Source organism: Mustela nivalis, assembly GCF_964662115.1.
Source record: "Mustela nivalis genome assembly, chromosome: 3".
In the NCBI taxonomy this organism is placed as follows: Eukaryota; Metazoa; Chordata; class Mammalia; order Carnivora; family Mustelidae; genus Mustela; species Mustela nivalis.
Window position 1 is genome coordinate 15084285 of NC_139022.1, and position 27555 is coordinate 15111839.

The window sequence follows — 27555 nt, forward strand, 5'->3', positions numbered from 1 at the left end:
AGGCTCCCTGCCGAGCCAGGAGCCCTTGTGGGACTCCATCCGAGGATGCTGGGATCATGACCTGAGCCAAAGGCAGCTGCTTAACCAACTGAGCAACCCAGGCATCCCTGTACTCACGTTTTAAAAAAAGTGACCAGTTTCCCGTTTGGAGTGACTCGAATGCAAGACTCACTGTAAGCCGTTGTCTTGCTGTGTCCCATCCCTTTCTAAGGACTGCTTGTGCTATCTCTGGGAGATCACAGCATTGGGAGGGGCAGCCCAGGCCTGGGCTATTACAGCAAAGCTGCAGCCTGAAGGGCACGCGTGAGATTTGTGGTTTGAGCTGTCAGAGTCTCACGGAGAAAAAAAATAGAAATGAATCATCATTTGACCATGACATTCCCACTAAAGGGGAGGACAGTGGGAGAAAGAGCAAGGGAAGAGGAAAGAAAAATCTCAAAATAAATGTGGGGTGGACGGCAGGAGGAGGGGGGGCAGGTGTGGCGATTGAACCAATGCTAGCCAAACACATGATTCCGCCCATTCTAGAGCGGACTGGACATAAACATGCTCCCACATCTACTTGTCGGCTGCGTTTTGTCGGCCAGTAGCGAGGTGATTCTTTAAGAGCTCTGAGAACCCAAACTTGTGGCCTCTCAGCAGCTGAGCCTAAGTGGAGCTGGGAGCTGCCCAGACGACCCGAGGCTGCCAGCTTACCACCTTCCTCCCTACTGATCGCTGGAGCCAAGCTCGGCGGGGGAGAAGCCATGCTCGCGGGTGGGTGCGGGGGCTAAGGGCGGAAGCCGGGTTCCCACAGAGGACTCCGCGCCCAGGCGGCTGCAGCAGCGGCGCAAGGGGACCGGAGGCCTGACACCGGGACGCGCCCCCCACTCTGGACAACCGGCCGCAGAAGTAAAGGGCCAGCATCCCGCCACAGCTATGCTTCCCGCGGGACAATCTCGGGAGAAGGTCCTGGAAGAGGCTCGCAGGCCGATTTTCCGAGGGAAACGACGAGGTGGGGAGGGAGCGCCCCTGACCCTACCCGCCCTCCCCTCTCCCGCTCACCCCGCATCACCAGCGGAGGGGCTGCTCCGCAGAAACTTACTCGAGGTTGTAGTGTTGCCCTCCGCCGCATGGGGGCCGCATCACCTGCTGGCTCGGCGTTAGCGGTCCGCACCCCTCTCTTGGCGTAGGCAGGCGGAGGCGGGCCTGCGGAGTCCTCTTTCATTGGCCGGGGCGCAGACGCTGCCATGTTGGAGGAAGCAGTGCCTTCTGTTTGGTGGAAACGCCGTGGCTTCACCGGTAGCGTCGGTAGGAGTGCAGCCTCCTACCTTTCCTCCTCGCTCGAGTGTCGGTGCTGAGAGGCGGCGTCCGGCGGAATGGAGAGAAGTAGGATGAACCTGCCCAAGGGGCTGGACAGGCTCTGCTTCAACAAGGACGTGTTCATGAATGTGCGCGCCTGGGCTCTGCTCCCCGGAGCTGGGCCGTGGGTGGCCTGCCCTCCTTGGCCCTCCGGGGCCTCTCCTCGGGCTTCTCCTGCGGGCTTCCTGGGCCGTCCCCGCCCCGGACGGGTCCTCGGCAGGGACCTCACTGCACTTCGCAGTGAGTCTCTTGGCCTCGGGTGGGCTAGGTGCAACCTGGAGAAAGCACTCCTGTGAAATCGTGCACATTGAATGAAAATGCCTGAAAGTTCAGGGCAAGTGGTTTTGAGCTAAACGTAAAAGCCCCGGACCCGTAGGACCCGCCTCTGGTACCGTGCGGCACAGTAAGACCGCTGCTCCCCCAGCCTGACAGAAGCCTCCCAGTGCCTTGTGCCTAGAAGCTCAGCGACTGTGCGTTGAACACATCTCTGAACACACGTACTTACCAGGAATCGGGTCAAAAAGGCACTTAAGCTAACGTTTATGCCTGACTTTCGTCTTAAGCTCAGAATGAGAAATCTGAAAGACTGTACTGTCCTTACTGGTTCTGGTCCAGTACTACAAAGCATACCAAGCTCCTTTTCTAATGTTGCCCTACTTCTCTTGGTGAAGTCAGCCTCAAGCTGGCAGCAGATAACTGTAGGACATAAACTTACAGAATAGAAATTTAAACTGAAAAGACTTTACTGACAGGAAAGGTTCATCAGACATAGCCTTGAAAATGTCCCAAGGTTTGAATCAGAGCCAGGAGGAGCTTTATCTGTTTTCTGTATCCCTCTGGGTCTGTACTTAAACTATCAAAACGTATATGTTTAATTTCTAAGGATTGGGATTTAGTAGCTGGTTTCAGTGTTAAAAAGTTTTGGCTCTGTAGGTACCTAAAATTCTGAAGAGTTTGAATTTCTTACTTTTTTATGGCTTCAAGTCATAATGTGTTTTTTTCTTTTTTGGGTTAACCAGCTAGTTCCTTTTTGATACTTGCATTCAGATCACATCTCCCAAACTCTGGCTTTAAAAGTGCTTATGTCTGGATCCTCTGCGGTGTGGCCATATCATTTTTAATATGTAGGGATGTCTAGACGAAGGTATATTGTACTCTTGTTCTTGTATGGTGATGTTAAGCCACTGTAATAAAAGGTGTAAAGTGAATGGAGTGTCTGAAGGAGAGCACAGAGTGAATTCTCTGATCCAGAAACCTTTTGTTAATGAAGGACACGTGATGAGGAGAGAGGTCATTGGAAGAAGAAAAGGCACACACATAGACTTAAAGAATCTCAAAGCACGGAAGTCTCTTTAGCTTGTCTGTCTTTGGACTTCGTCAGGCTTTCTTTGGGCCTAACACTAGCATTTTCTAACACTTCCTAGCCCTGCCATCTTTCTCACTCTGAGCTGACAGAATGCCTTTGGTCAAAGCAGCTTCGGAAAATAGAAATCTCAAAATAGCAGTTCTAAAGTAGGACTTAGAGGTAGGAAGAGAGCAAACTGGGAAAGTGGCTAGAATGCCAGCAATTCCATATTCTTTCAAAGCTCTGAAATTTCTGAATATAATGTACAATTTGTAGTGTTAATGAACATGACCCCTTCATACATAGAAGGAAAATACATGGAACAGCTGTTCTGTGTAAAGTGGTATTGATCTTCTATGTGGGAGCTGGAGATAAAGGTTATTTGCAATTTCTGTTTCCATCAGAGAGATGTTTTGTTAAGTTACAGTTCCGAGGCAGAAATGAGCGGAGAGCTTGCTGTCGGGGTTGTATTTCTACATAGGTGTCTTGTTTGGCACATTTTGGAATGAGACTGGGATGGTAGAAAGGGAGATGGGGTGGGGCTGCGGGTTGCACCTTGGACACTGCATACATTGAGGGGTCCACGTTGATGCAGTCTTCATGGTAGAGCTGCAGTCAGGTTTACAGCAGGAAGTTGCATGGTCATATCTGTTGAGTTCGAGCTGACTGGTGGCAGAAGACTACTTAAAAAGTCATGTTTATGAGATCTAATAAGAAATAGAAGGGGAAAGGTATGCAAAAGAGGTAGGTGATCAAAGTGCAGGAATGGCAGATGGGGAAGGGTCACCTGGGTCAGAGGCACTGGCAACATCATACTTTGTCGGCTTAGAAATCCGAAAATCCTTTGGGTTGACATCCAACTAATAGATGAGCAGGACATAAGGTATTGGTAGTAGGGGGAGAAAGTGGCATAACAGATAAATTAGACCATTTACATGGGTGTGCTATTGACACCACAAGTAGCCTTCCTCTTTCATCTCCAGTCGTACAGAAAAATTAGCAGCCATCCCACGGGACCTCTTCCATCTGCTGATCATGATCCCATTCTTGTATTTGTCCCCTTCTCCTCTTCGCCTGGTACGGGGAGGGGCTCTCCTTCCTCCTCGGGTTCAGTCTCCACTCTGGCTCGGAGTCCATGCCCTCCCGCCCTTCCAGGAGCCTGCAAGGATCCTCTCCCCTGCACTCCTTCCCATCACGTGCTCCTGTTTGATCCTCTCCCACTTGACTGCCCCACCTCTAGGTATTGCCCTGTCACTGTCGCGACTGCCCCACCTCTAGGTATTGCCCTGTCACTGTCGCGCATCACAGCCAGTGCTCAGGGGTTGACTTGACTTTCCCACCTTCCACCCTTCAGGCCCTGTCGTTCCACTAAAGAGTTCTTACCAAAACTGTTTCTAAGTCAGCGCACCTGACCTTTCTCTGTCTCCTTACTCGACATCGCAGTAGACCAAATGCTCTGCATTGCTTCCTGTCTTTCTTCTACCTCTCTGATGTGTCTCCTGTGCAAAGTCATGCTCCTGGTAGCCACTGAATGCTGATTATGGGCTCAGCCCCGTGTTCCTTTTTTCCCTAGATGACCTTTTGTGCAGCTTCATGACCACCTATCAGCAGGTAAGGCAGATTCCTGTCTCTGGTCCACACGCCTCCTGAGCACCAGTTCTGTGTATCGGACTTGCTGACCTTTCTTCTCGGATGTGTCTGTGGCCCCTCAGACTCATCAGGTTCAAGACAGAATTCATGAGCACCTCCTCCACGGAAAACCACCTTTCTTATTCTATTGCCTCTCTCGGTAAACACTTCATCCGTTTAGCCTGGAGTCGGGAAACCAGAAGTCAACTCCTACTCTGTCACCTTTCCAAAATTTAGTCTGTTACACCAAGTCCTGTGGATTTCGCTTACTAAACCGCTTGAGTCCATATACTTCTTTCCATCTCTTCTCGTACCTTTGCAGTGCGCCCTTGCCATCACACCATAGAAGCTTCTCACCCAGTCTCCATGTGCCTTCCTTGTCTTTCTGGCCCCTGGTCTACACTGCAGGCAAGCCACTCTTGTCAGAATGCGGATGTGATCTTGTATGTACCAGGTGACTGGTCAGTCCACCAGCTCTTGAAAAACCATTTTCCCACGCACTCGAAGGTATTTCAAAGAGAATCAGTCCCCCATGGGGTAGTTTTCCTTGGTAGACAGTTTGTTTCTGCAATAAGCCATCTGCCTCCTTCGAACTTCTCTGTGTCAGTTCCACTCTGGAACCTGTGGCTTCGTTGGCACCCCGGGTAGGCACATGATGACCTTTTCCATGAGAAGTGAAGGCAGGAGCCCTCTGGACGGTGAATGTATGTACCCTCATGTTCCATTGGTAAAAGAACCGTGTGTGGGGGTGGGGGGTAAGTCCTTGAGGCTCCTCCCTGTTCTAATTGGGTGAACTGGGAATTTTGAGGCAGGAAGCAGGTCCTGTGTGTCCTTGTTTGCAGGGAGCATGCATTCTGATGGACAAAACGGAAAAGGGGAAGAATGAGCAGCTGCTCAGATCTGTTTGTACTGTGCTGGCTGATTAGCTGTGACCTGCAGATGTGGGTCCCATCCTCGGCTCTGCTCTCTGCCTGCTTATGTCTGACTTGGGGCAAATCACTCGCCTCCGGCCTTCTGTTTGCTTGTTAGTATAATGAGGTGGTGCTTATCTATGTGATCTTTGCCGGCTCCTCTGAAAAGACTCTAGTCCATCCTGGCTTGCAGATAAGGAAACTGAGGCCTGAGGTGTGATGACTTCCTTTAAAGCCACACAGCTAGTTGGGGCCAATCACAGGCCAGATCTCCTGACCCCCACGCATCAGTCCTTGGAAATCCTACTGTAATATGTTCCTTTCCAGAGGCCACAGGTGGGAACTGAGGGAAGTGGGACAATCAGAACATTAAGAATAGCGCAGAAGATGGCACAATGTCCGCATGCCTTGGCACCTGCATTTCACCAATAGGGCCACCTCTTACCTTAGAAGAAGTTCCCACAGGGCTGGTGATCTGGATGCCTGGCCTGGAGCTTAGCTATGGTAAATGGGACCAGAGGGAAGTGATGGCTGTTTGAGGTGGACTTTGTTGACAGCAGCTGGAGATAGCAGCTGACAGAGGAGGAAGAGGGAAGAGTGACAGACGGCAGATAGCCGCAGGCCCGCAGGTCAGCCACTGTTGCCCAGGGTCGCCCATCCCCAGGAGCCGACTTCGTATCACAGGAGCTGAGTGCTTACCCTGTGGGTTCTTAGTTCGATGTCACGTCTTGATGACAAGATTCCATTCTCTTCCGCATCAGTGTGAGACAGACATCGTAATGAAATTCTAATTAGCCAAATATGGAATGTAAGCCTGGAACTCATTTTATAGAGAAATTTTCTTATGTGAACTACTTTCCCTGATGATAGAGGAGTTGTGACGATGTAACATCAGATAAAGTTTATCTGATTGGCACTTGTAAGAAGGGTTCCCGGCAAAAAAGAACTGTTTTTTTGTTGTTGTTGTCCTCCCTTTTGATCTTTCCTTTCCATTCCTTTTTTTTTTTTTTTTTTGTCTTGTGAGTGGTCATCTCATTTATAAAAAGATGCAACAAAAAGTAAAATGGTACAAGATAATCAGTTTCAAAACATAAAAAAGTGAGTGTCTTTAGCCATAGCTCAGAACAGAGGAACTGGGTAAGGAGAATTGCTTGTATGAACTGGCAACAGGAAAAGTTGGTAAAGGAGAGCTGAGGAACTCTATTAGGACATAGGAGTGAGGGGCTCCATCATCATCTGGCATTTGCTCAGTGTCGTCTATATGGTTAGAGATGTCCATGATGGGAACTCCAGCAATCTTCTGGGTCTGGGTCAGCTGATGCCACAGTGTAACACTCTGAAGTACTTCCATACTGAGCAGTCATCTGCATAGTTTGTCTTGTGTGTACGTGGTAATCATTTGAATCTTGGCTCTTTCGCAATCTTTAGAGCCTCTTGATACTTTCACCCCGGTTTCTCAGGTTCAGCCATTACACAGTCAGTTGTACAACTGGTAAACTTGGCACACAGCCCATCCATCATTGACCGGTCAAGTTTGGCTTAAATAGAAAAGTTGATAAAGTCGATACCAACCAGGATGTGGTAAGTCGGCCCAGCTGTGTGTTTATATTGGAAAAAGCAGGAGGGATGTTGGGGGACTTCTCTTTCCTTGAGTGTATGGGATCCTTCTTTTCTTTCTTTTTAGGTTTTAATCTGTCCTTCTCTCAGAGAAGGATCTCAGAGCTAAGCATTTGCTTCCCGGTCACATACTTTCTTGCTTTCTCTTGCTTCCCCATGTTCACATCATGCCCATTTCTCCTTGCTTTTGATTTTCTAATTCACTCTTTGTAGTACCATAAAACTTATTTAAATAAAATGTTGGCCTACTAAGTCATTGATTATTAGTAAGTTCTTTGTTCAAAATTTGAGAGCAAGAAGTATTATGTAAATATATCTTTTTGTTATTTAACTAGTCTTACAACATTTAGCATCAAATTTCTTGAAACATTTAAACAAATTAATCACAAACTGGGGCTTGGGCTCTTTCTTTCTTTTTTTTTTTTTTTAAGTAATCTCTATACCCAACATGGGACTTGAACTCACAACCCTGAGATCAAGACCTGCACGCTCCAGTGACTGAACAAGCCATGTGCCCTTTGGGCTTTTTGTTTTTAAGTTCCTCAGGTGAGGGGGTGCCTTAGTGGCTCAGAGGTTTAAGCTTCTGCCTTCAGCTCAGGTCATGGTCTCAGGGTCCTGGGGTCGAGCCCTGCATGGGACACTCTGCTCAGCATGGAGCATGATTCCCTCCCTCTCTGCCTACTTGTGATCTCTCTCTCTGTGTCAAATAAATAAATAAAATCTTAAAAAAAAAAAGTTCCTTAAGTGATTCTAATATGTGACCAGTGTTGAGAACTCTAGCACTGGATAATTCCTTTAAATAACTCAAGAAATTAATTTTGAAAAGCGAACTAAAAGCCTACATAGATTATGATTGGTGTTAAATTGAGGGGAAAAAAGAGATAAAGAGAAGAAATCAGCTGGAACAGAGTGTAATTAGGTACTCAAATATTTGTTAGATGGATAAATACATTACGGAATGTAGGGTTTGTTGTTTTTTTTTTTGTCTCTTCATAAATATGTCAAATGGGTATATAAATTCAAGAAAGGAGTTTGATATAAAATTGATTAAAATGTTAGAACAGAAGTTTTTTAGAATTTTAGTGTTACTATTTCATGATGCTTTTAAGATGATCTCTCTGTAGATGGTGGGAAGATCTTGTTAGCATATGTTTTTAATTTCTCAAGCTTGAATAATTTAGTCACCGAACAAAGATTTAGAATGAGTTTTGGGAGACACAAGTCCTAGATTATGTCCCCACCTAGCTGGGTCAGAGATTTGAGAGCAGGGGCTGGAGGGAAGAGCTCCAAGGACATTTTTGTATACATGCTGATACCTTGGGTGGGAACCCTCTTCCCACACTTCCGGTGGCTAGCTCTTTTGTGTCATTTGGATCTCAACTCATTGTTCTATATTTCCTGGTTCATCCAAGTTAAAATACATCCCATTTGTCACTCAACCTTTACTGTGTCCTGTTTTCTTTTTAGCTGTGATCACTATTCATTAATCACTATTTGATCACTGTTCATTAATATAATGTTTGTTTACATATTTATTTTCTCATTTCTGCATTAGAATATCTGCTCCTTAAAAGCAGAGACCTTGTCTTTTCTTTTCATGACTGTGTCCCCAGGTCTTAGAGCAGAGCTGGAGTTGCATGATAAATATTTGAGGAATATTTATGGGATATACAGGGACATTTATTCATCTCTGTTGTCCATTGTTTTCAAGAATGGTTGGAAACACACACATACGTGAACTCACACAAACTTTCTATGTCTTTCAACCCCTATGTAGTGTGCAGATTAGTGCTTAACTATTTTGGTTTTTTGTCTCGATGAAATGGGACATGTTTCATAAATTTCATATGCCCTCTTAGTACTTCTCATCATTACAGAGTGATGGTTCTTGGGGATTCTGCTTCTCGTGGAGATAGTATATAGTGATTTTATAAGTCCATGTATCTGGGAAGGAGTGTTTTACTTCTTGGCAGCTTAGAGAACTTCAATCTTTCCAAATTCTATGTAATTTTCATAGCATTAAAGCTACTAATTTCAGATTATTGGTAAGTTTTAAATGATTAATTCCCAGGTTACTTTGAATTAGTCTTTGTTTGCCATTCCTGATTGCAACTAGTTAGTAAAGTAGCTAAACTTTTAAACTCTACTTGGTTTTAATTTTGAGTGATGTCACTGCTTTTCTCATGGTTAATGGTTCTTAATTACCTGCAGCTTGTCTGGTTTGCTCATTTATTTTTCTGTGTTCCAACACCTCTTGTGATCTCCCAACTTCTGGCCTTTTGGGGGATTTGTACTTTAACTGGGTTCAGATAGGAAATACCCCTGAGTACAGATATTTTTCTTCTAACTTCACTATCTCCTATTATTAATGTATTACATTGTTGTGGTACATGTGTTACAACTGATGAACCAGCATTGATACAGTATTAATTAAAATCCATGGTTTACATTAGGGTTCACTCCTCTTTCTATAGTTCTGTGGGTCTTGACAAATGTATAATGTTATTTACCTACTGTTGGTATCTTACAGCCTAGTTTCATTGCCTTAAAAAACCCTGTACCTCATCTATTTGTTTCTTCTCCTCTCTCTGCACCCTCCTTGCTCACCCCTCAGCCTGGGATCTTTTTACTGTCTAGAGTTTTACCTTTTTAGAGGCACCTGGCTGGCTTAGTTGCTAGGGCATCTGACTCTTGATCTCAGGGTTGTGAGTTCTAGCCACCACATTGGGTATAGAGATGACCTAAAAAATAAATGAAAATTAAAATGTTGGTTAATTTTTACCTTTTCCAGAATGCCATAGAGTTGGAATCATATAGTATTTAGCCTTTGAGACTGGTCCTTCACTTAGCAATATGCATTTAAGGTTCTTCGAAGTCTTGTGGCTTAATAATTCATCTTTTAATTGTCGAATAATCCGTTGTGTGGGTGTGGCACAGTGTACCTGTTCACCTACTGAAGGAGATTGGATTGCTTCAAAGTTTTGGCACTTCAGAGAATAAAGCTGCTGTAAATATCCGTGTGCAGGTTTTTGTGTGGACACTAGTTTTAAGCTCTTTTGGGTAAATACAAAGGAGCACAATTACTGATCTTATAGTGAGAATGTGTTTAGTTCTGTGAGAAACTGCCAAGCTGTCTCACACAGTGCCTCCCATTTTGCATTCTGACCAAACAGTGAATGAGAGTTCGGTTGTCCCACATCCTTGCTAGCATTTGGTATTACTAGTGCTTTGGATTTTTTATATTCTACGTGATATGTAATAGTACCTTGTTTAAATTTGCAATTTCTTAATGACATACAAAGTTGAGCATCTTTTCAGATCCTTTTTTTTTTTCGTTTTTAAAGATTCTATTTATTTATTAACAGCACAAGCATACGGAGAGGTAGCAGCAGGCAGCAGGAGAGGGAAAAAAGCAGGCTCCTCGCTGAGCCGGGGGCCCAGTGTGGATTTCAGTCCCAGGACCTGAGCTTTAAGGCAGATGCTTAACTGACTGGGTTTCCCAGCCACCGCTCTTTTCACATTTTTAAATTAGGTTTGATTTCTTGTTGCTACTAAGACATCTTTATATTATATTTCTTATTTTAAGTCCTTTACCATGGCTGTGTTTTGCAGATATTTTCTCTACTCTGTGACTGGTCTTTTCATTCTCTCTCTCTCTTTTTTTTTTTAAGATTTTATTTATTTATTTGTCAGAGAAAGAGCGAGCGAGAGTGAGCACAGGCAGACAGAGTGGAAGGCAGAGTCAGAGGGTGAAGCAGGCTCCCTGCGGAGCAAGGATCCCAATGTGGGACTCGATCCCAGGATGCTGGGATCATGACCTGAACCAAAGGCAGCTGCTTAACCAACTGAGCCACCCAGTTGTCCTGTCTTTTCATTCTCTTAACAGTGTCTTTTACAGAGAAGTTTAGTTTTAACAAAGTCCCTCTCATCAATTTTTTTCTTTCGTAGATCATGCTTTTGGTTTTATATCTGAAAAGTCATTGCCAAATCCAAGGATCCCTACATTTTTTCTTATGTCATCTTTAAGAAGTTTTGCATTTTACGTTTAGGTTTTGTGAAAGGTGTGAAAAGTTTGTTTTTATTCTTTTCATTTGTTTGTTTTTTCTTATCAATGTCCCATTGTTTGGTTCCATTTGTTGAAACTGTCCTTGCCATTGAGTTGCCTTTGCCTGTGTGTGTGGATGTTGTTCTAGGCTCTCCACTCTGTTCCAAGCAACTGTTTCTTTTGCCAGGCACCTTCTGTCTTAATCACTATAGCTTTAATAGTAAGTCTTGAGATTGGGTGGTGGCAATCCTCAATTTCCTTTTTTTCCCCGCTCTTTAATATTTTGTTGACTACCCTGGGACTCTTGGTTTTCCAGTTTTCCATCCAAATTTTAGAGTCAACATGTTGGTATCCACAGAATAACTTCCTGGCATTTTGATTGGGATTGCATTGAGTCTGTCAATCAGTTTGGGAAGAACTGACCTCTTAACAGTATTGAGTGTTCTTACCCAAGATTATGGACTTTCTTTCCACTTCACATCTTACCTTGCTTGTTATCTTTCATCAGAATTTTATACTTTTTCTCATATAGATCTTGTGCATATTTCGTTAGATTTGCACCTAAGTATTAATTTTTTTGGTATGCTAATGTAAATGGTCTTGTGTTTTTAACTTCAAATTCCACTTGTACATTGCTGGTATATATGAAAGCAATTGACTTTTTAAATTTTTTAATTAAAATTCAATCTCGTTAACATACAGTGTACTTTTAGTTTCATGGTTAGAATTTCGTGATTCATTGGTTGCATACAACACCCAGAGCTCATCCCAACAAGTGCCCTCCTTAATACCCCTCACCCAGTTACCCCAACTTTCCCCTCTCCAGTAACCCTCAGTTTGTTTCCTGTAGTTAAGTCTCTTGTGATTTGCCTCCCTGTCTGTTTCTATTTTTCCTTCCCTTCTCCTATATTCATCTGTTGTTTCTTAAGTTCCACATGTGACTGAAACTATATGGTATTTGTCTTCCTCTAGTTCCATCCATGTCCTTGCAAATGGCAAGATTTTGTTCTTTTTGATGGCTGAGTAATGTGTGTGTGTGTGTGTGTGTGTGTGTGTGTGTATGTATACCACATCTTCTTTATCCATTCATCTGTTGATGGACATCTGGGCTCTTTCAATAGTTTGACTATAAACATCGGGGTGCTTTTGCCCCTTCAAATCACTTTGTGTACTTTGGATAAACATCTAATAGGGCAATTGCTAAGTCGTTGGGTTGTTACATTTTTAACTTTTTGAGGAGCCTCCATACTGTTTTCCAGAGTTGCATTCCCACCAACAGTGTAGGAGGATTCCCCTTTCTCCACATCTTCGCCAACATCTGTTGTTTCCTGACTTGTTAATTTTAGCCATTTTGACTGATGTAAGGTGGTGTCTCATTGTGGTTTTGATTTGTATTTCCCTGATGCTGAGTGATGTGGAGCCCTTTTTCATGTGTCTGTTGGCCATTTGGATGTCTTCTTTGGTCTGTTCATGTCTTCTGTCCATTTCTTGACTGGATTTTTTTGTTTTTTGGATGTTGAGTTTGATAAATTCTTTATAAATTTTGAATACTGGCCCTTTGTCTGATACATCATTGGAAAGCAATTGACTTCTGTATTTTAACTGTGTATTGTGCAGACTTGCTATAATCACTTGACTAGTTTCAGGAGGGTGTGGGGTGTGAAGTCTTTGTATTTTCTGTAGACAGTCATGTCATCTGTGAACAAAGTTTTATTCTTTCCCAGGTTGTATACCTTTTGTTTCCTTTTCTTACCTTATTTCATTAGTTTGGCCTTCCAGTATAGTATTGAATAGTAGTAGTAGAAGGGACATCCTTGCCTTGATTCCCTGTCTTCTATTTTCTCAGTATTAATATCATGTTAGCTGTGGATTTTTGGAAACATTCTTTATCAAGTTGAGGAAGTCCTCCTATTCTTAGTTTCCTGAGGGTTAATAATGAAGAGGTGTGGATTTTGTTAAATGTTTTTTTTTTCCTCCCTTCATTGATATGATCATGTGATTTTCTTTCTGTTGATATGATGGATCACATTGATTTTCTAATGTTGAACATTTTCTAATGTTGCATACCTGGAATAAATCCTACATGACCCTGGTGTATAATTTTTTAATATAGTGTTTGCTTTTATTTGCTAATTTTTGTTGAAGATTTTTGTGTCTGTGTTCATGAGAGATACTAGTTTGTAGTTTCTTTTCTTGTAGTATTGGTTTTGGTGTCAGGGTAATAATGATCTCCTAGAATGATTTAGGAATGATTTAGGAAGTACTCCTTCTAGTTTTACTTTCTGGAAGAGATTTTAGAGAATTGTGTAGTATTCCATAAATGTTTGGTTGAATTTACAGTGATTGGGATTGTTAGCAGTAGCCCTCCCTTCTTTCATCTGATATTAGTAATTTATGTCTTCTACCTTTTTTTCTTTGTTTGACTGGCTAAGGGTCTATCTGTTTTATTGATGTTTTCAAAGAAACAGACTTGGGGTTTATTGATTTAAAAAAAATTCCTGGTTTTAATTACATTGATTTCTGCTCTAATTTTTATTCTTTTTCTACTTCCTTTAGGTTTTTTTTAATGATTTTATTTGACACAGAGAGAGTCAGTGAGAGAGGGAATACAGGCAGGAGGAATGGGAGATGGAGAAGCAGCCTCCCTGAGCAGGAAGGACCCTAGGACCATGTCCTGAGCCAAAGGCAGATGATTAACCAACTGAACCACCCAGGAGCCCCTCCTTACTTTAGATTTGATTTTGTTGTTGTTGCCTAAAATGGAAGCTTAGATTATTGACTTTAATCTTTTTTTTTCTAATATTTGCATTCAGTACTGTATTTTCCCTTTAAGCAGCATTCCACACATTTTGCTACATTGTATTTTGTTGAGACTGGTCTCCTGTCATTTAGAAGTGTGTCATTTAATCTCCATGTATTTTGGACTTCTTCAACTATCTTCTGTTACTGATTTTTAATTCCATTGCGGTCTGAGAACATACTTGGTATAATTTTTATTTTTAAAAATTTGTTGTGTTTTGTGGCCCAGAATTATTCTGTCTTGATGAGTGTTCCATATGAGCTTAAGAAGAATGTGTGTTGCACTATTACTGGGCGAAATAGTTTGTGTACATCTGTTGTACGGTAATTGATGGTGGTGTTAAGTGTGCCATGTCTGGACTGAATCCTTGTTGCTCTGCTGCTTGATCGGCCCATTAATGATGGAGAAGTGTTGAAGTCACCAGCTGTGATAATGGAATTGTTTATTTCTCCCTGCAGTTCTGTTAGGTTGTGTCTCACCTGTGTTGATCAGGCACACATACCTTAAGGATAATTGTGTCTTCTTGGTCAGTCGATTTCTTTATCATTATGTAATGCTGCTCTTTATGCCTGATAATTTTCCTTCTCTGAAATCTGCTTTGTCTGAAATTCATGTAGCTACGCCATTGTTCCTGTGATTAGTGTTACTTTGGATTGTTTTTCATGTATCCTAGCATTTAGCTTGTTGATATTTAAGTTGTTTCATTTTTCATCAAAATATAATTCACAAAGCATAATTGTTGCCATTTTAAAGTGTACTCTTCTCTGGTTTTTAGTATATTTACTGTGTATATGGTACATACGTCACTTCTGTCTAATTCCAGAATGCTTCCATCACCCGAAAAATAAACCTCTTACTTCCAATTCTCCCCTCCCCTTATTCCCTGGCAATCATGAATCTACTTTCTGTTTTTATGGATTTGCCTTTTCTGGAACATCTCATATCAGTGGAATTGTATAACACGTGACCTTTTGTGTCTGGCTTCCTTTAACCTGAGAGTAGAATGTTTTCAGACTTCACTCGTGTTGTAGCATGTAACAGTTTATTCCTTTTTATGGTTGTGTAAGAGGCTCTTCCACATTTTATGTATCCATTCATCAGTTGATGGACGTTGGGTATATACTCTTTTGGCTGTTACGAGCAGCGCTGCTGTACACATTCATGTACAGGTTGTGGCAGGAACATCTGTTGTCAGTTCTGTCGGTGTCATACCCCTAGACGTAGAACTGCTGGGTAATTGTACGTGTGTAACTTCTTGAGGAGCTACCGAGCTGTTTGCTGCCTTAGCCACACTGTTTTACATTCTCACCGACAATACAGGAGGGTTCCAGCTTCTCCGCCTTCTTGCCAGCACTTTTCTTCTTCTTTTTTTTCCTTTTTCTTTTTCTTATTTTACCATAGTTGTCCTAGTGGGTGTGACGTGGCATCTGCATGTGCTTTTGATTCGCATTTCCCCAATGACTAAGGATGTCGAACATCCCGACATGTGCTCTTGACCGTCTGTGTATCATCTTTGGAGAAATGTCTATTCAAAAGTCTTTGGCTTGTTTTTAAATTAGGTTATTTGTCTTTTTGTTGTTGAGTTCTAAGAGTATATTTGCATATACTGGTTATTAGATCCTTGTCAGACAAATGATTTGCAGATACTCTCTCCCATTCTGTGGGTTGTCTTTTCACGTTCTCCGTAGTGTCCTTTGACACACGAAAGTTTTTATTTTGATCAAGTTCAGCTTATCTAATATTTCTTATTGCTTTGTGTATCATGTCTAAGAACGCTTTTCCCGATCCAAAGTCATACAGATTTTCACCTGTTTTCTCTGAGTGTTACAGTTTTGACTCTTACATTTAAATCTTTGATCCATTTTGAGTTATATTTTTGTGTATGTGTGACGTTGCTGTTCCAAGTTCATTCTTTTGCATGTAGATATTCACTTGTCCCAGTAGTAGGCACTCGAAAAGACTGTTTCCCCACCGCCCCCCATTAAATGGTCTTGGCATCCTTGTGAAAAATCAGTTGACCATAAATGTATGGGTTGTAAATACTTTCTTTTTGAATACTTGGGGAATCTACACTATAAAGTAAAACCATTCCTAAAGTAGTAAAACCATTCTTGGTTAAGTGAAATGGGTCTCTATTATGGCACTGTGAGTTTGGGTTTGCTTTTCACAGCAAACGCTGCCTAACCCAGTATTCACAGATGTTCCGAGTTATTTAGTCATGTGTTATGCAACTTTTGTTTATCTGAGAACAAATGCATAAATGGTAAGTTGAGTACTAATATTACCTAATAGCATTTGTTCATTGAGGCTAAGTTATATGATTTACTTATTTATTTATTTATTTAAGATTTTATTTGAGAGTGAGAGAGTGCAGGAGCAGGAGGAAGGGACAGAGGGAGAAGCAGGCTCCTTGCTCAGCAGAGCGCCTGATGTGGAACTCAAACCCAAGAGACTGGGATCATGACCTGAGCCAAAGGCAGATGCTTAACCACATAGGCACCCCAGTTATACAATTTAGAATGCCATCATGAAGTTCAAGAACTTCAACAATGTGTAACTGAGGCAGGGAAAGTGATGGACCTAAAGGTATACAGTTGATGAGTAGGATGGCCAGGATTATGAACCGAGACCCCCTCCCGTGATGTACTACATAACTATGATGTAAGGTCTGAAATTGTCTCCGGAGAGAAAGGTCCAGGCTAATTTGGTCACCAGTGTAAGGAGCAGGTGGCTTTCTGTAGATGACTGTGAAATTACGGTTTTATATGAAGTCCTTCTCTCTGACACTAGCACAGTCAGTCTTTGGTTGATTAACTAAAAAAGTCAGTTTAAACAAGTACTCTTAGGGAATGGTACATACAGTTTTTAGCATTTTATTTGGAAAAAAATATGTACATTTATTCTCCATTGAAACAGTGCCAGGTCTTTTCTCTGGAAACTGGCCTGCAGATTAGATTTCTGAGTTATCACAGCACTTGGGTCGCTCAATAGGTTAGGCATCTACCTTCGGTTCAGGTCATGACCTCGGTGTCCTGGGATGGAGTCCCACATTGGGCTCCCTGTTCAGCAGGGAATCTCCTCCCATTGCCCCTTTCCCTGCTCATACTGTCTGTCTGTGTCTCAAATAAATAAAAAGAATCTTTTAAAAAAGCTTTCTATGTTGTCTTTTTTTGCATTCAGTTTCAGTTTCTTTAACTGAATTGAGTGAGAATCCTGTGATCACTCCCTCCCTGCCTGGTACTTGGTCATCTCACCCATACCTAACTTAGCAAAAATTTTCTTATTGATTTCTTTGTATCAAATCTTTCCAAAGTAGCTGTGTTAGTTTTCAAAAGAACAATGATTTTTTTTTTGCAGTCATATTTTGTTGGTTTACATAGTGTTTAATGAAAAGTAAGTGTAGGTGTCCTTAACTAGTTTGGGAATCATCACATTTGATTCTTGCTGACTAAACAGGTCATGGAGTAGCAGAGTCACAGGGGAATTAGATAGTAATTTATTGCCTCTAAGCATATAAGCCTACCAGGGTATCACAGTATTGTAAAGGGGAAACACAGGATAGCTAATCCTGTGAGACCAATACTTGGAAATAGGTTATGAAAGATTTGGAACATCTGTTCAATGGGACACTCAGCATGCACATAAAATATTAATAGAAATGTATGTGTTTTATGTAAAGACATTCAAGTTATATTTTTAGATGGGAAATTTTTTTAATAGAATGGGTTTTTATTTTTTATTTTTTTATTCTTTTTTTAAGATTTTATTTATTTATTTGACAGAGAGAGAGAGAGGTCACAAGGAGGCAGAGAGACAGGCAGAGAGAGGGGGGAAAGTAGGCTCCCGGCTGAGCAGAGAGCCTGATGTGAGGCTTGATCTCAGGACCCTGAGATATGACCTGAGCCGAAGGCAGAGGCTTAACCCACTGAGCCACCCATGTGCCCCTAGATGGGAAATAGTTTAGAAGATCATGAATATTTGTGTGTGTGTGTGTGTGTGTGTGTGTGTACACATATGTGTGTGTACACACATACATAGAGAAGGTCTGGGGTTTCCATTCAAGATGGTGGCATAGGAGGATCTTGAACTCATCTCTTCTATGAAATACACACTGAATCTATAGCTCCATATGGAAAAATTTCCTGTGGAAAAAACCCTACAACTAGCTGAGTGACTCCTACACATTAGGTGAGTAAGGAAAAAAAACCTATGTTGAAGTAAGAATCAGTCTTGCCATAAAACCCACCCCTGGTACAGCGACCTGGGATTGGGAGGGTACTCAAAACCCCAGGCTTCTCCCTGAGGAGCAAAGGGTTTGAGCCCCACTTCTGGCACCCCAACTTCCAAGACGTACATCTAAGAGACAAGACCCCAAAACATCCAGCTTTGAAAGCCATCAGAGCTTGCACCCATGAGACCCACAAGGCTATAGCAAACTGAGAAACAGTTCTTAAAGCAGTCCCGCGAGTAGACTGACCCACCCTGGAACTCAGCACAGAAGCAGCAGACTGAAATGGGATCAGATTTCTGTGAAAGGGGCTCATTTGCTTATCTTAAAGCCCTGAGGGGCAGGCATCAAATTTAACGTGGATCTGGGAGCCTAGTAAGGTATTCTCCAAAGATGGAGCTGATGGGTACCATCTTTGCGCTGTCCCTCTACCTCACTTCTGCTTTCTGGTATCTCCTGGAAAGGAGCTTGAATGCTCGTATGATGCCCCGAGGTTTGCAGTTGCTACCCAGGTATACCTCTAGATCACCTGGCTCTGGCGGCTAGCAAGACTCACACTCATGGTAGTGAGTATCACAGTATTTACAACAACCAAGACTTGGAAATAACTAAAGTGTCCACCAATGGGGTGAATGGATAAAGACAATGTGTGTGTATACGATGGAATATTAACCATAAAAAGAAGGAAATCTTGCCATTTGCAACAACATGGATGGACCTTGAGGATATTGTGCTGAGTGAAATAAGTCAGACAGAGAAAGAGAAATACTGTATGATCTCCCTCACATGTGGAATCTAAAAAACAAAACAAAATGAAGTCATAGAGAACAGATTGGTGGTTGCCAGAGGCGAGGTTGTAGAGGAAAAAGATGAAGGGGTCCAGTGGTATAAACTTCCAGTGAATAAGATAAGCCTTGGTGATGTAATGTACATCATAGTGACTGTAGTAAATAATACTGTGTATTATTGTATATTAATTTTATTATTTTTTATTAGAAATATGTATTATTAGCCCCAGGGTTACAGGTCTGTGAATTGTCAGGCTTACACACTTCCCAGCACTCACCGTAGTACATACCTTCCCCAATGTCCACAACCCCACGACCCTCTCCCTACACCCCTCCCCCCAGCAACCCTCAGTTTGTTTTGTGAGATTAAGAGTCTCTTATGGTTTGTCTCCCTCCCAATCCAATATTTTTTTTAAGATTTAATTTATTTATTGGACAGACAGAAATCACAAGTAGGCAGAGAGGTAGGCAGAGAGAGAGGAGGAAGCAGGATCCCCGTTGAGCAGAGAGCCCGATGTGGCCTCGATTCCAGGACCCTGTGATCATGACCTGAGCCGAAGGCAGAGGCTTTAACCCACTGAGCCACCCAGGTGCCCCCCTCCGAATCCAATCTTGTTTCATTTTTTCTTCCCTACCCCCACACCCCCCACTTTGCCTCTCAAATTCCTCATATCAGGGAGATTGTATGATAATTGTCTTTCTCTGATTATTTCACTCAGCATACCCTCTAGTTCCATCCACGTCATTGCACATGGCAAGATTTCATTTCTTTTGATGGCTGCATAGTATATTATATATATATATATATTTTTTTTTAAGATTTTATTTATTTATTTGACAGAGATCACAAGTAGGAAGAGAGGCAGGCAGAGAGAGAGGAGGAAACAGGCTCCCTGCTGAGGAGAGACCTGATGTGGGGCTCGATCCAAGGTCCCTAGAATCATGACCTGAGCCGAAGGCAGAGGCCTTAACTCACTGAGCTACCCAGGTGCCGTATATTATTATATATTTAAAGTTGCTAAAGCTTAATAGTTCTTAGCACAAGAAAAAAATGTGTATGTTTGGTGATGGATGTTAACTAGTCTTAGGGTGATCATTTCACAACAGATAAAAATATGGAATTTTTATGTTGTACGCCTGAAACTAACATGTGTCCCTTATATGTCAGTTTCTTTAAAAAGTAATTGATATTTTATTTTTTTAAAAATTATTTATTTATTAGACAGAGATCACAATTAGGCAGAGAGGCAGGCAGAGAGAGAGACAGGGAAGCAGGCTCCCTGCTGAGCAGAAAGCCCAATGTGGGCTTGAACCCATAACCACTGAACCAGCCAGGCACCCCAAAAGTAATTTATATTTTAAAGAGAAAGACTATGGCACCTGGGTGGCTCAGTCAGTTAAGCGTCTGCCTTCGGTTGAGATCTTGATTTCAGGGTCTTGGAATGAACCCTGGCATCAGGCTCCCAGCTCAGCAGAGAGCTGGCTTCTCCCTCTGCCCCTCCTCCCACTTGTTCTCTCTGTCTCTCTCTCTCAAATAAATAAAATCTTAAAAAAAAAAAAAGTAAAGACACCAAAACAAAGTCTGGAAGGATGTGAATCGCTGTGTTAAAATTAAGAAGAAAAAGCTGTTTCTATTTTGAGAAGAGCCTCTTTGAAATGTATAATTAAAAGAAATAAAATGCCTGTAGAGTTAGGCAACAGGAGAGAATGGTCTTGGTGAGGGGCCCCCTTTCCCATAATCTTAGGAAGTGAGCAGACCCCCTGATGTCCTGTGTGTGTTCCCCTGCAGTAATACAGCCTCTTATTCTTTCTCTGATCTTATTTTTCTATGTAAAATGTGGTATCAGTGCAATCATTTTTTCTTTCTGGTTTGATTTTCAGGAAGATTTCGACGTCGATCACTTTGTGTCTGACTGTAGGAAGCGTGTCCAGCTGGAGGAACTAAGAGGAGATCTGGAACTCTACTATAAACTTCTTAAAATAGCCATGGTCGAGATCATCAACAAGGATTATGCAGATTTTGTCAACCTTTCCACAAACTTGGTAAACCTGAAATTCACAAGTCATACACACACACACACACACACACTTTCTCTCTCCTTCATATTTATTAAAAGGGCAGAGTTTTTAGAAACCTTTCAGTTGATTACCCCACCAACCCCACCAGAAACTTGAAGAAATTACCAATTTCATTAATAAAAGAACTAAACTTTTTGGAATACATTTTTTTGTTTTAGTTTTTATTCATTTAAGGTTGCTCTAGTTTGATTATGTTTCAAATTCATTAGTCAACAGTGAAAAGTAAAGGATAATAATACCCAAGAGGTTGTTTTATTAGTTGCTAAGTGATTACCCTGAAGTCTTCCTTGATTTAGACTAATTTGTAGGAGCAAATGTCCACCACTCTTACAATGTTTAATTTACTCCCAGGTATATCTGTTAGCCAGAGCTAGGTTGAGGGAACATTGGCCAATATTGATATTTAAAAAGTTTGGTTTTATAAAAATATAAGAATGATTTGCAGTGAGCTTATCAATTGTTTGTAAAAGCCATTTAGAAATGTTGAATTTTGTTACTTGGCAGAAAAGTCTCCTTGTTGATGCTTCATTTTGTTTTAAATCTGTTTGTCCAGAGAAGCACAGAAAGTTGCAGCTCCATGGGAATTTCAAGAAGCATTAAAATTAATGATGCACATTTGCTTTTGGGAAATATACCACTAAGATAAATATCCCAATAGGATTAAAAACCTAGAAAATTTTACTTCTGTTTAATTTCTATTTTTCTCAAGGCTTATAATAATTTTTAAGAGAGATGTAGCCCGTCAGACTTTCAAATCAGCTGGCTGAGTATCATCAATTACAGACAGAGAACTGTTCACCTTCTGTGAAAATTTTTCACATTCATTTAAAATGTCATCTAAAGGCAAATTGTTCTTAAGGAAACTTTCGTTTCTCCTGACTTCCCTTATTTTTATAGTTTCATGTATTTCAACAGATTTTTTTCATATTCTATGAACAACATTAATGGCCAAATAACACTTCTGTTGTTTAGCTAGTTATGTAGCAAAATACGGTTGTGCCAAAAAAATAACTTAAATCTGGTACTGCTTTGATCGTTAAATAGATACGTCACTATTACTCCTTATCGTGATGTGTTTGTGCCAACCTGGTTTTGCCTTTAGGTTGGCATGGACAAAGCCCTCAATCAACTTTCTGTGCCTTTGGGACAGTTACGAGAAGTTCTGGTAAATCCCCAATTAATGAAAACAGTCTGCTGTGATGCCTGTTGTCCTCGTCGTCTTTTCTCTAAGAATTCTTTTCATCTGTTAGTTTGGTGGTACTGGTGGTTGTATTTTAATGGTTCATGATTATAATATTCACCTTCAGAAGAGTTGTAAATGATTTTGTTTTTGCATATGCTAAAAACCTAAAAAAACATGTTCGATTTGAAGAAGACATATTCTCAGAGTAGACAACCTTAAAATGTCAGGGGAGAGGAAGCATATTTCCAAATTCAACTTATTAATGCCACTTTGGTCATATGTAAGTGGTTTCTAACTTACGAATGACTTGTATTTTAACAGTTTGTAATCTTGTAAATATCCCCCCCCACCCCACGTAATCTACGTGTGGTTAGGTTCCTGGGCTGATCTACAAAAACTGTGTAATCCCTAATGGAACTGAAGGATAATATAAATAAAATGTAATACTTAATAAATGTTACATTTGCATGTTCTCTCAGAAAAATCTCTGTTGTGGGAATGGGACTCCCCACCTCTAAGCCATTGGGAATAGGAACTCCACCTGGGTGAACAGTGGAGGGGCAGTTGTGGCATCACTTCTTACAGAAAACTGTGCTGCCCTGTCTCCCCTCCCGCCCCCCCCCCCGTCTGTGTCTGCTGCCCTGACTTACGGCCTCTGTCCATTCTGATGCCCTGTCGTAAACTTGTCATAAACGACACTATCCTTCCTTGTGTGTCTCCTCTAGCTTGAGTGGCCTCTTGCGTCCCTCCCCTAAGACAGTGCCTGCATCCTAGAGAGAATATAAGGAGAACATAATTTAAGGGAAGACACAGTACATGATTAGAACCAAGAAAAATGCGGAGTGATGGAAATATCAGTGCTGAGAAGCCTAGGGGAGGGGCAGGCAGGAAAGAGTTCGTGAAACAGGTAAAAATCTTGAGTTGTGCCTTGAGGTAGCCAATACTTTCCATGGTTTATGTCTCATTTGAATTTTACAAAATCTTGTTAAAGATACTTTTCCTTGGAATGGAATGGATTTTCATGGTCCGCTGTTGGATTCCACACCAGCCGCTGTGGGGCTCTCCCACTGCCTCCTTGGTGTGCCTCTTCCTCCCGGGGCCTCATAGTGGTGTTGTTTCCCAAGCCTAGCCTTCCTTTGGCCTCCCACTCTTCTCTCGAACCCCCTCCCTGGAGGCAGATTTGCTCTACTCACACAGGCTCCTGTCCCGCCTCACCCCCTGCCATCACCGTATCCCCTCCCTTTTCCATGGCCTGTTTTTATGGCCACTTTGGTCCTGCTCAGCCACAGGCCTGACCTGCCTTTCTGGTCCCAACTCTGAAGCTGTTCTGTGAGATTCTCAGACCACTGAGGGATACGACTATATCTGTCTTCATTTCATCCCTGTAGGCTGCCACAATACTGACGTCCAGGAGGTGTTTCATAATGTTGATGTAGTGAATTAATTCACCTTCCTGTGGAATTTTTGTGATATGCCTACTTCATTCTAGTTGTTTCTGTTAACCTTTGTTTTGGCCCTAATTCCTAATTATCTCTTTATTCATTAGCTTCTGGACATTTTTCTCTATCTCTGTGCTCTGCCTTTTTCTGATCTTCTGTTCTTCATTCTTGATTCCTGGTATTTCCATACCCACATTTCATCATCATGCATCAGTGCTTTGACATTCTTTCGTTCTCCAAAATATGCAGAATCTAAAGATTTCATCTCAGTGAAGTTGGCCCTCCATTCCTATTTCTGCTTCTCTCCAGAAGGAAGCCTGCAGTGCACATGGCTGTGTGCCTGTCTGACCCTGCCCCTGAGTGTGTGTGCACTTACATCTGCTCCCCATCCCCTCCCCACCTCGGCAGCTGTGTACACATGGCTTTCAGAGTCCGATTCGAGCCCCGTCGCATTTCCAGACTCTCCTGTACTTTGCTTTATATTATCTGTTCTCCATTCTAAGCCCCCTCATCCTCATAACTTTCACTGTATATGTCATTCTTCTTCTGGCCATGCGACCCTGCCTTCCTGTCATTATGCCCCCAGGTCATGAGTCCCCTCAACAGTAACTGTGTCTGGTATATCAAGTTTTTTTTTTTTTTTTTGGTCAATATCTGCATAGTACTGGTGCACAGGTATTAATTTCTGTGGAATTGAATGAGATGTAGGAAATTGATAATGTGACAAAACAATGTCTGTAATACATTTTCTTTATTATTCTTTTAAAGAGTCTCAGGTCATCAGTCAGTGAAGGAATTCGGGCAGTAGATGAACGAATGTGTAAACAAGAGGACATAAGGAAGAAAAAGGTACCCTCCAGTAGATTTCTTTTTTTTTTTTAAAGATTTTATTTATTTATTTGACAGAGAGAAATCACAAGTAGATGGAGAGGCAGGCAGAGAGAGAGAGAGGGAAACAGGCTCTCCGCTGAGCAGAGAGCCCGATGTGGGACTCGATCCCAGGACCCTGAGACCATGACCTGAGCCGAAGGCAGTGGCTTAACCCACTGAGCCACCCAGGCGCCCCCTCCAGTAGATTTCTTATGCTGCATGCCAGTTGAAGCCCTCTCCTCTTGTTTCCGCGAACTTGTCAGCACTATTCAGCTTTTTTCTTTTTTTTTTTAAATTTAGCTTTTTTTCAAAGCTCTCACGCATGTGCATTTTATGCATTATGTCACGTTATCTACCTGAAATAAGAAGACAGAATTTCAGAGGTACCCACACGATCTCAAGATCACCCACTTTTTCCAGAACAAGAAACAGTGATAACTGTTGTCGGTGCAGCGCTTGACAGTTAACGACTGTATAAATTGTCAGCGGCCCTGTAAAGAAAATAGGCCTATATTAGAGACTAGGGGAGAAGTGGGCTTTCCAAAGCAAACTCAGGATTCTGCCGTAGGTTTGCTGTTATTTTCTGATCTTGTGTTCTTTATGTTCTGGTGTTCACTTTAATTTTTTCAATTCCCAGTAGTTAGCATGCGGTGTTGGCTTAGTTTCAGGTGTGTGAGACAGGCAACGGCTCTGTACATCTGAGGGCTCACCCCGGGAGTGTGCCCCTTAGTGCTATCTCCAGTTCCAAGTGTCCCCGATATCATTCATGATCATAACGATGTAGGGGCACAGCGGGCATTGGGAGTCTGGGCTTCTGACTCTAGCCTGCTGCTCTGTACAATGTTTTCTATGTGTATTATTAGCATATTTGTTAAAATCTCAGTGGGGAGAAGCCTGTTTGAGGGACAGGCTTCTGTTTAATTCGCCTCTGGATCTCCTCACAGCTTTTGTCCAAAGAATGCTTGTCGTGCGCTTCCAGACAAAACAGTAAGCTTTGTGAGAGCAGGGTGTATTTCTTGCTTTATTTTCTCGTGCCCCCCCCACCCCCCGTCGGAATGAATATCGAGCTCCCAGGGGTGTTCATTATTATTATTATTTATTGAATGGATGACTTTGTATTTTTTTGTTCTTTAAGGATGAGAGTTTTCATAATGTCCCTCAACCTCTTTGATAATATTTGTAGTGTAAAAGGTCTTTAATGATTTGGTGCTTGGGCATATAGGTATATGCACATGTAAACTGAGAGGGCCAGTACAATCGGAAGCCAAAGTTAAAACATGAATAAAGGGCCATAAGAAAACAAATGGAGGGGCGCCTGGTGGCTCAGTTGGTTAAACGTCCGACTCTTGATTTTGGCTCAGGTCATGATCTCAGGATCATGAGATTGAGCCCCACATTGAGCTCTGTGCTCAGCAGGATGTCTGCTCGAGATTCTCTCTCTCCCTCTGCCCCTCCCCTGCACGCGCACATGCAGTCTCTCTCTCTCTCAAATAAACAAATTTTTTTTTAAAAAATAGGAAAGAAATGCCCATAGAAAGATTCAGGATGGGAAAAAAAAAAGAAATAAGAGTATAGAATATGAGAAAGCAAAGTCTAGGGTTTTTTTTTTTTCCTCTATAAACTTGCAATAGAATATGGAAGTATGCTTATTCTAGAACTAAGATTTGCATTTTTGAGAATTCTGTGTTTCATAGAAATATTCAAAATATAGCATGCCCTATATATTTGAAGTTAACTTTTGGTCTTATATTTTCCTGCATTTAGCATGGGAAATAAAGATGATTAAGAGTAAAGATGGTGACGTTTTTTGTTTGCTTAAATTTTATTTTTATAGATGAGTGTGTTGAGGCTTATACAAGTTATTTGATCAGTGGAAAAGATTGAAAAAATCTTAAATTCACAAAGTTTGAAAGAAGCCTATGCACTAGAAGCAAGCAGGTAAGCATTTTTTTTTAACTAAGTAGCACATAAATTAATACTTCACATCCAATCTAATTAGGCGGGGACGACTTAGTTAGAATTCATTTCTGAACAAGAAGAAAATCCAGGTTTGTGGTTAGAATGTAGCTCCAGGAGAGTGGAGAGCATGAAATGGTGAAATCTATAACACGTTCCTATAAACGCTTTGGTTATAGACCACAGTTCCAACACGTCATTATGCTTGCAGTGTAAAAGTATATTTGGAATCACCTTCCCTGAGGACTAGCAAAGTCCTGTTGATCTTTAAGGCATACCTACCATTCATCTTGGTTTTTCTCCATCTCATTTTTTTTCCTAGACATGCCCAGAGTATTACCATTGATGTATTTTGCACCAGCATTATATTATTATGAAACAGTATAGGACATATCCAGTTGAAATTTACAAACAGGAAAGGAAAAACTTATGAAATAGGAAAAAGATGATGGCTCTCTTTGTTATACTGTGATTGTCTTGTTCCCTTCCTGGTGTGAATTTTCAATCAGCCAGGGTAGATGAGTGATTCAGAAAATGAGTAGTTAGGTCCTGTCAGCACTGTGAGACGCACAGTGGTGCAGTGGGAGTAGCCTGGGCTGGTCCTACACATACCAGGTGGGCTGCCTGCGTCAAGGTCGCCTGGTGCCCTGAGTGCTCTGTTGTGTGACGCTAACAGTCCCTCCCCTTGCAGGCGGAGTTAGGTTTCTAAATTTTAGGAATTAAGGTTTTAGATTTGGAAGGAACTTGAGAGACCATATGCTCCACATGTCTCATGATGGAGATTAAGAACGGACACATCCCAAAGGAAGCGATTCTCTGGTCCTAGGTCTCTGTCCCCTTTCACATCAAGGCATTCAACTAAGTGGTCAGCCTCCACTGTGCTTGTGTCTCTAGCCCGTTGCACTCGTGCTTCTGCCCCGTTCGTCCACACTTAGGAGACAGTCTGCACACGGCCCTTCTGAGCCCGTGTGTCTCCAGCGGCTCTGCTTCACTGCGGCCCTTGGCATTGCCTGCAGCCCCTCCAGCCATGTCCACGTTCGGCCCCTGGGGAGCTGGCCCTCCAGTGTTCTTCCCGTCTTTGCTGTTGCTGCTGTGCTCATCGGATAGAAACACCTCAGTGAGCTCTGTGTCTACAATCCTGTCCCTTTGCAACACTGTCCTTGATAAACAGACATTGTGCGCTTTCTTGCTCAGAATTACCTTGGAGGACTTTTTTCTCCAGAAGAGCAGCTCTGAGCTCTAGAGTCAGGAAAGCCAGAGCAGCATCAGCGCACAGTAAATCCATCATGCTCTGCCAGGCCCAGAAATGCCGAGAAAAGGATAA

The 27555-nt window shown here is 42.1% G+C and overlaps 1 protein-coding gene and 1 pseudogene across 2 annotated transcripts; one reads left to right on the forward strand and one right to left on the reverse strand.

Moving 5' to 3' along the window:
- Positions 1 to 1428: 1428 nt before the first annotated feature.
- On the forward strand, positions 1429 to 27193 carry LOC309861976 (conserved oligomeric Golgi complex subunit 2-like; the record flags this gene model as incomplete). The annotated part of the gene is made up of 5 exons (XM_082725234.1): positions 1429 to 1581; positions 20586 to 20747; positions 21886 to 21948; positions 24174 to 24254; positions 27167 to 27193. 5 exons carry the CDS (start codon positions 1429 to 1431, stop codon positions 27191 to 27193), a joined length of 486 nt encoding a protein of 161 aa, XP_082581360.1.
- Positions 1691 to 7167, reverse strand: LOC309861895 (rRNA-processing protein FCF1 homolog pseudogene; annotated as a pseudogene). The gene is made up of 2 exons: positions 6378 to 7167; positions 1691 to 1766 (listed from the first exon to the last, which is right to left on the reverse strand). The product of its transcript is annotated as an rRNA-processing protein FCF1 homolog pseudogene (transcript).
- Positions 27194 to 27555: the final 362 nt, after the last annotated feature.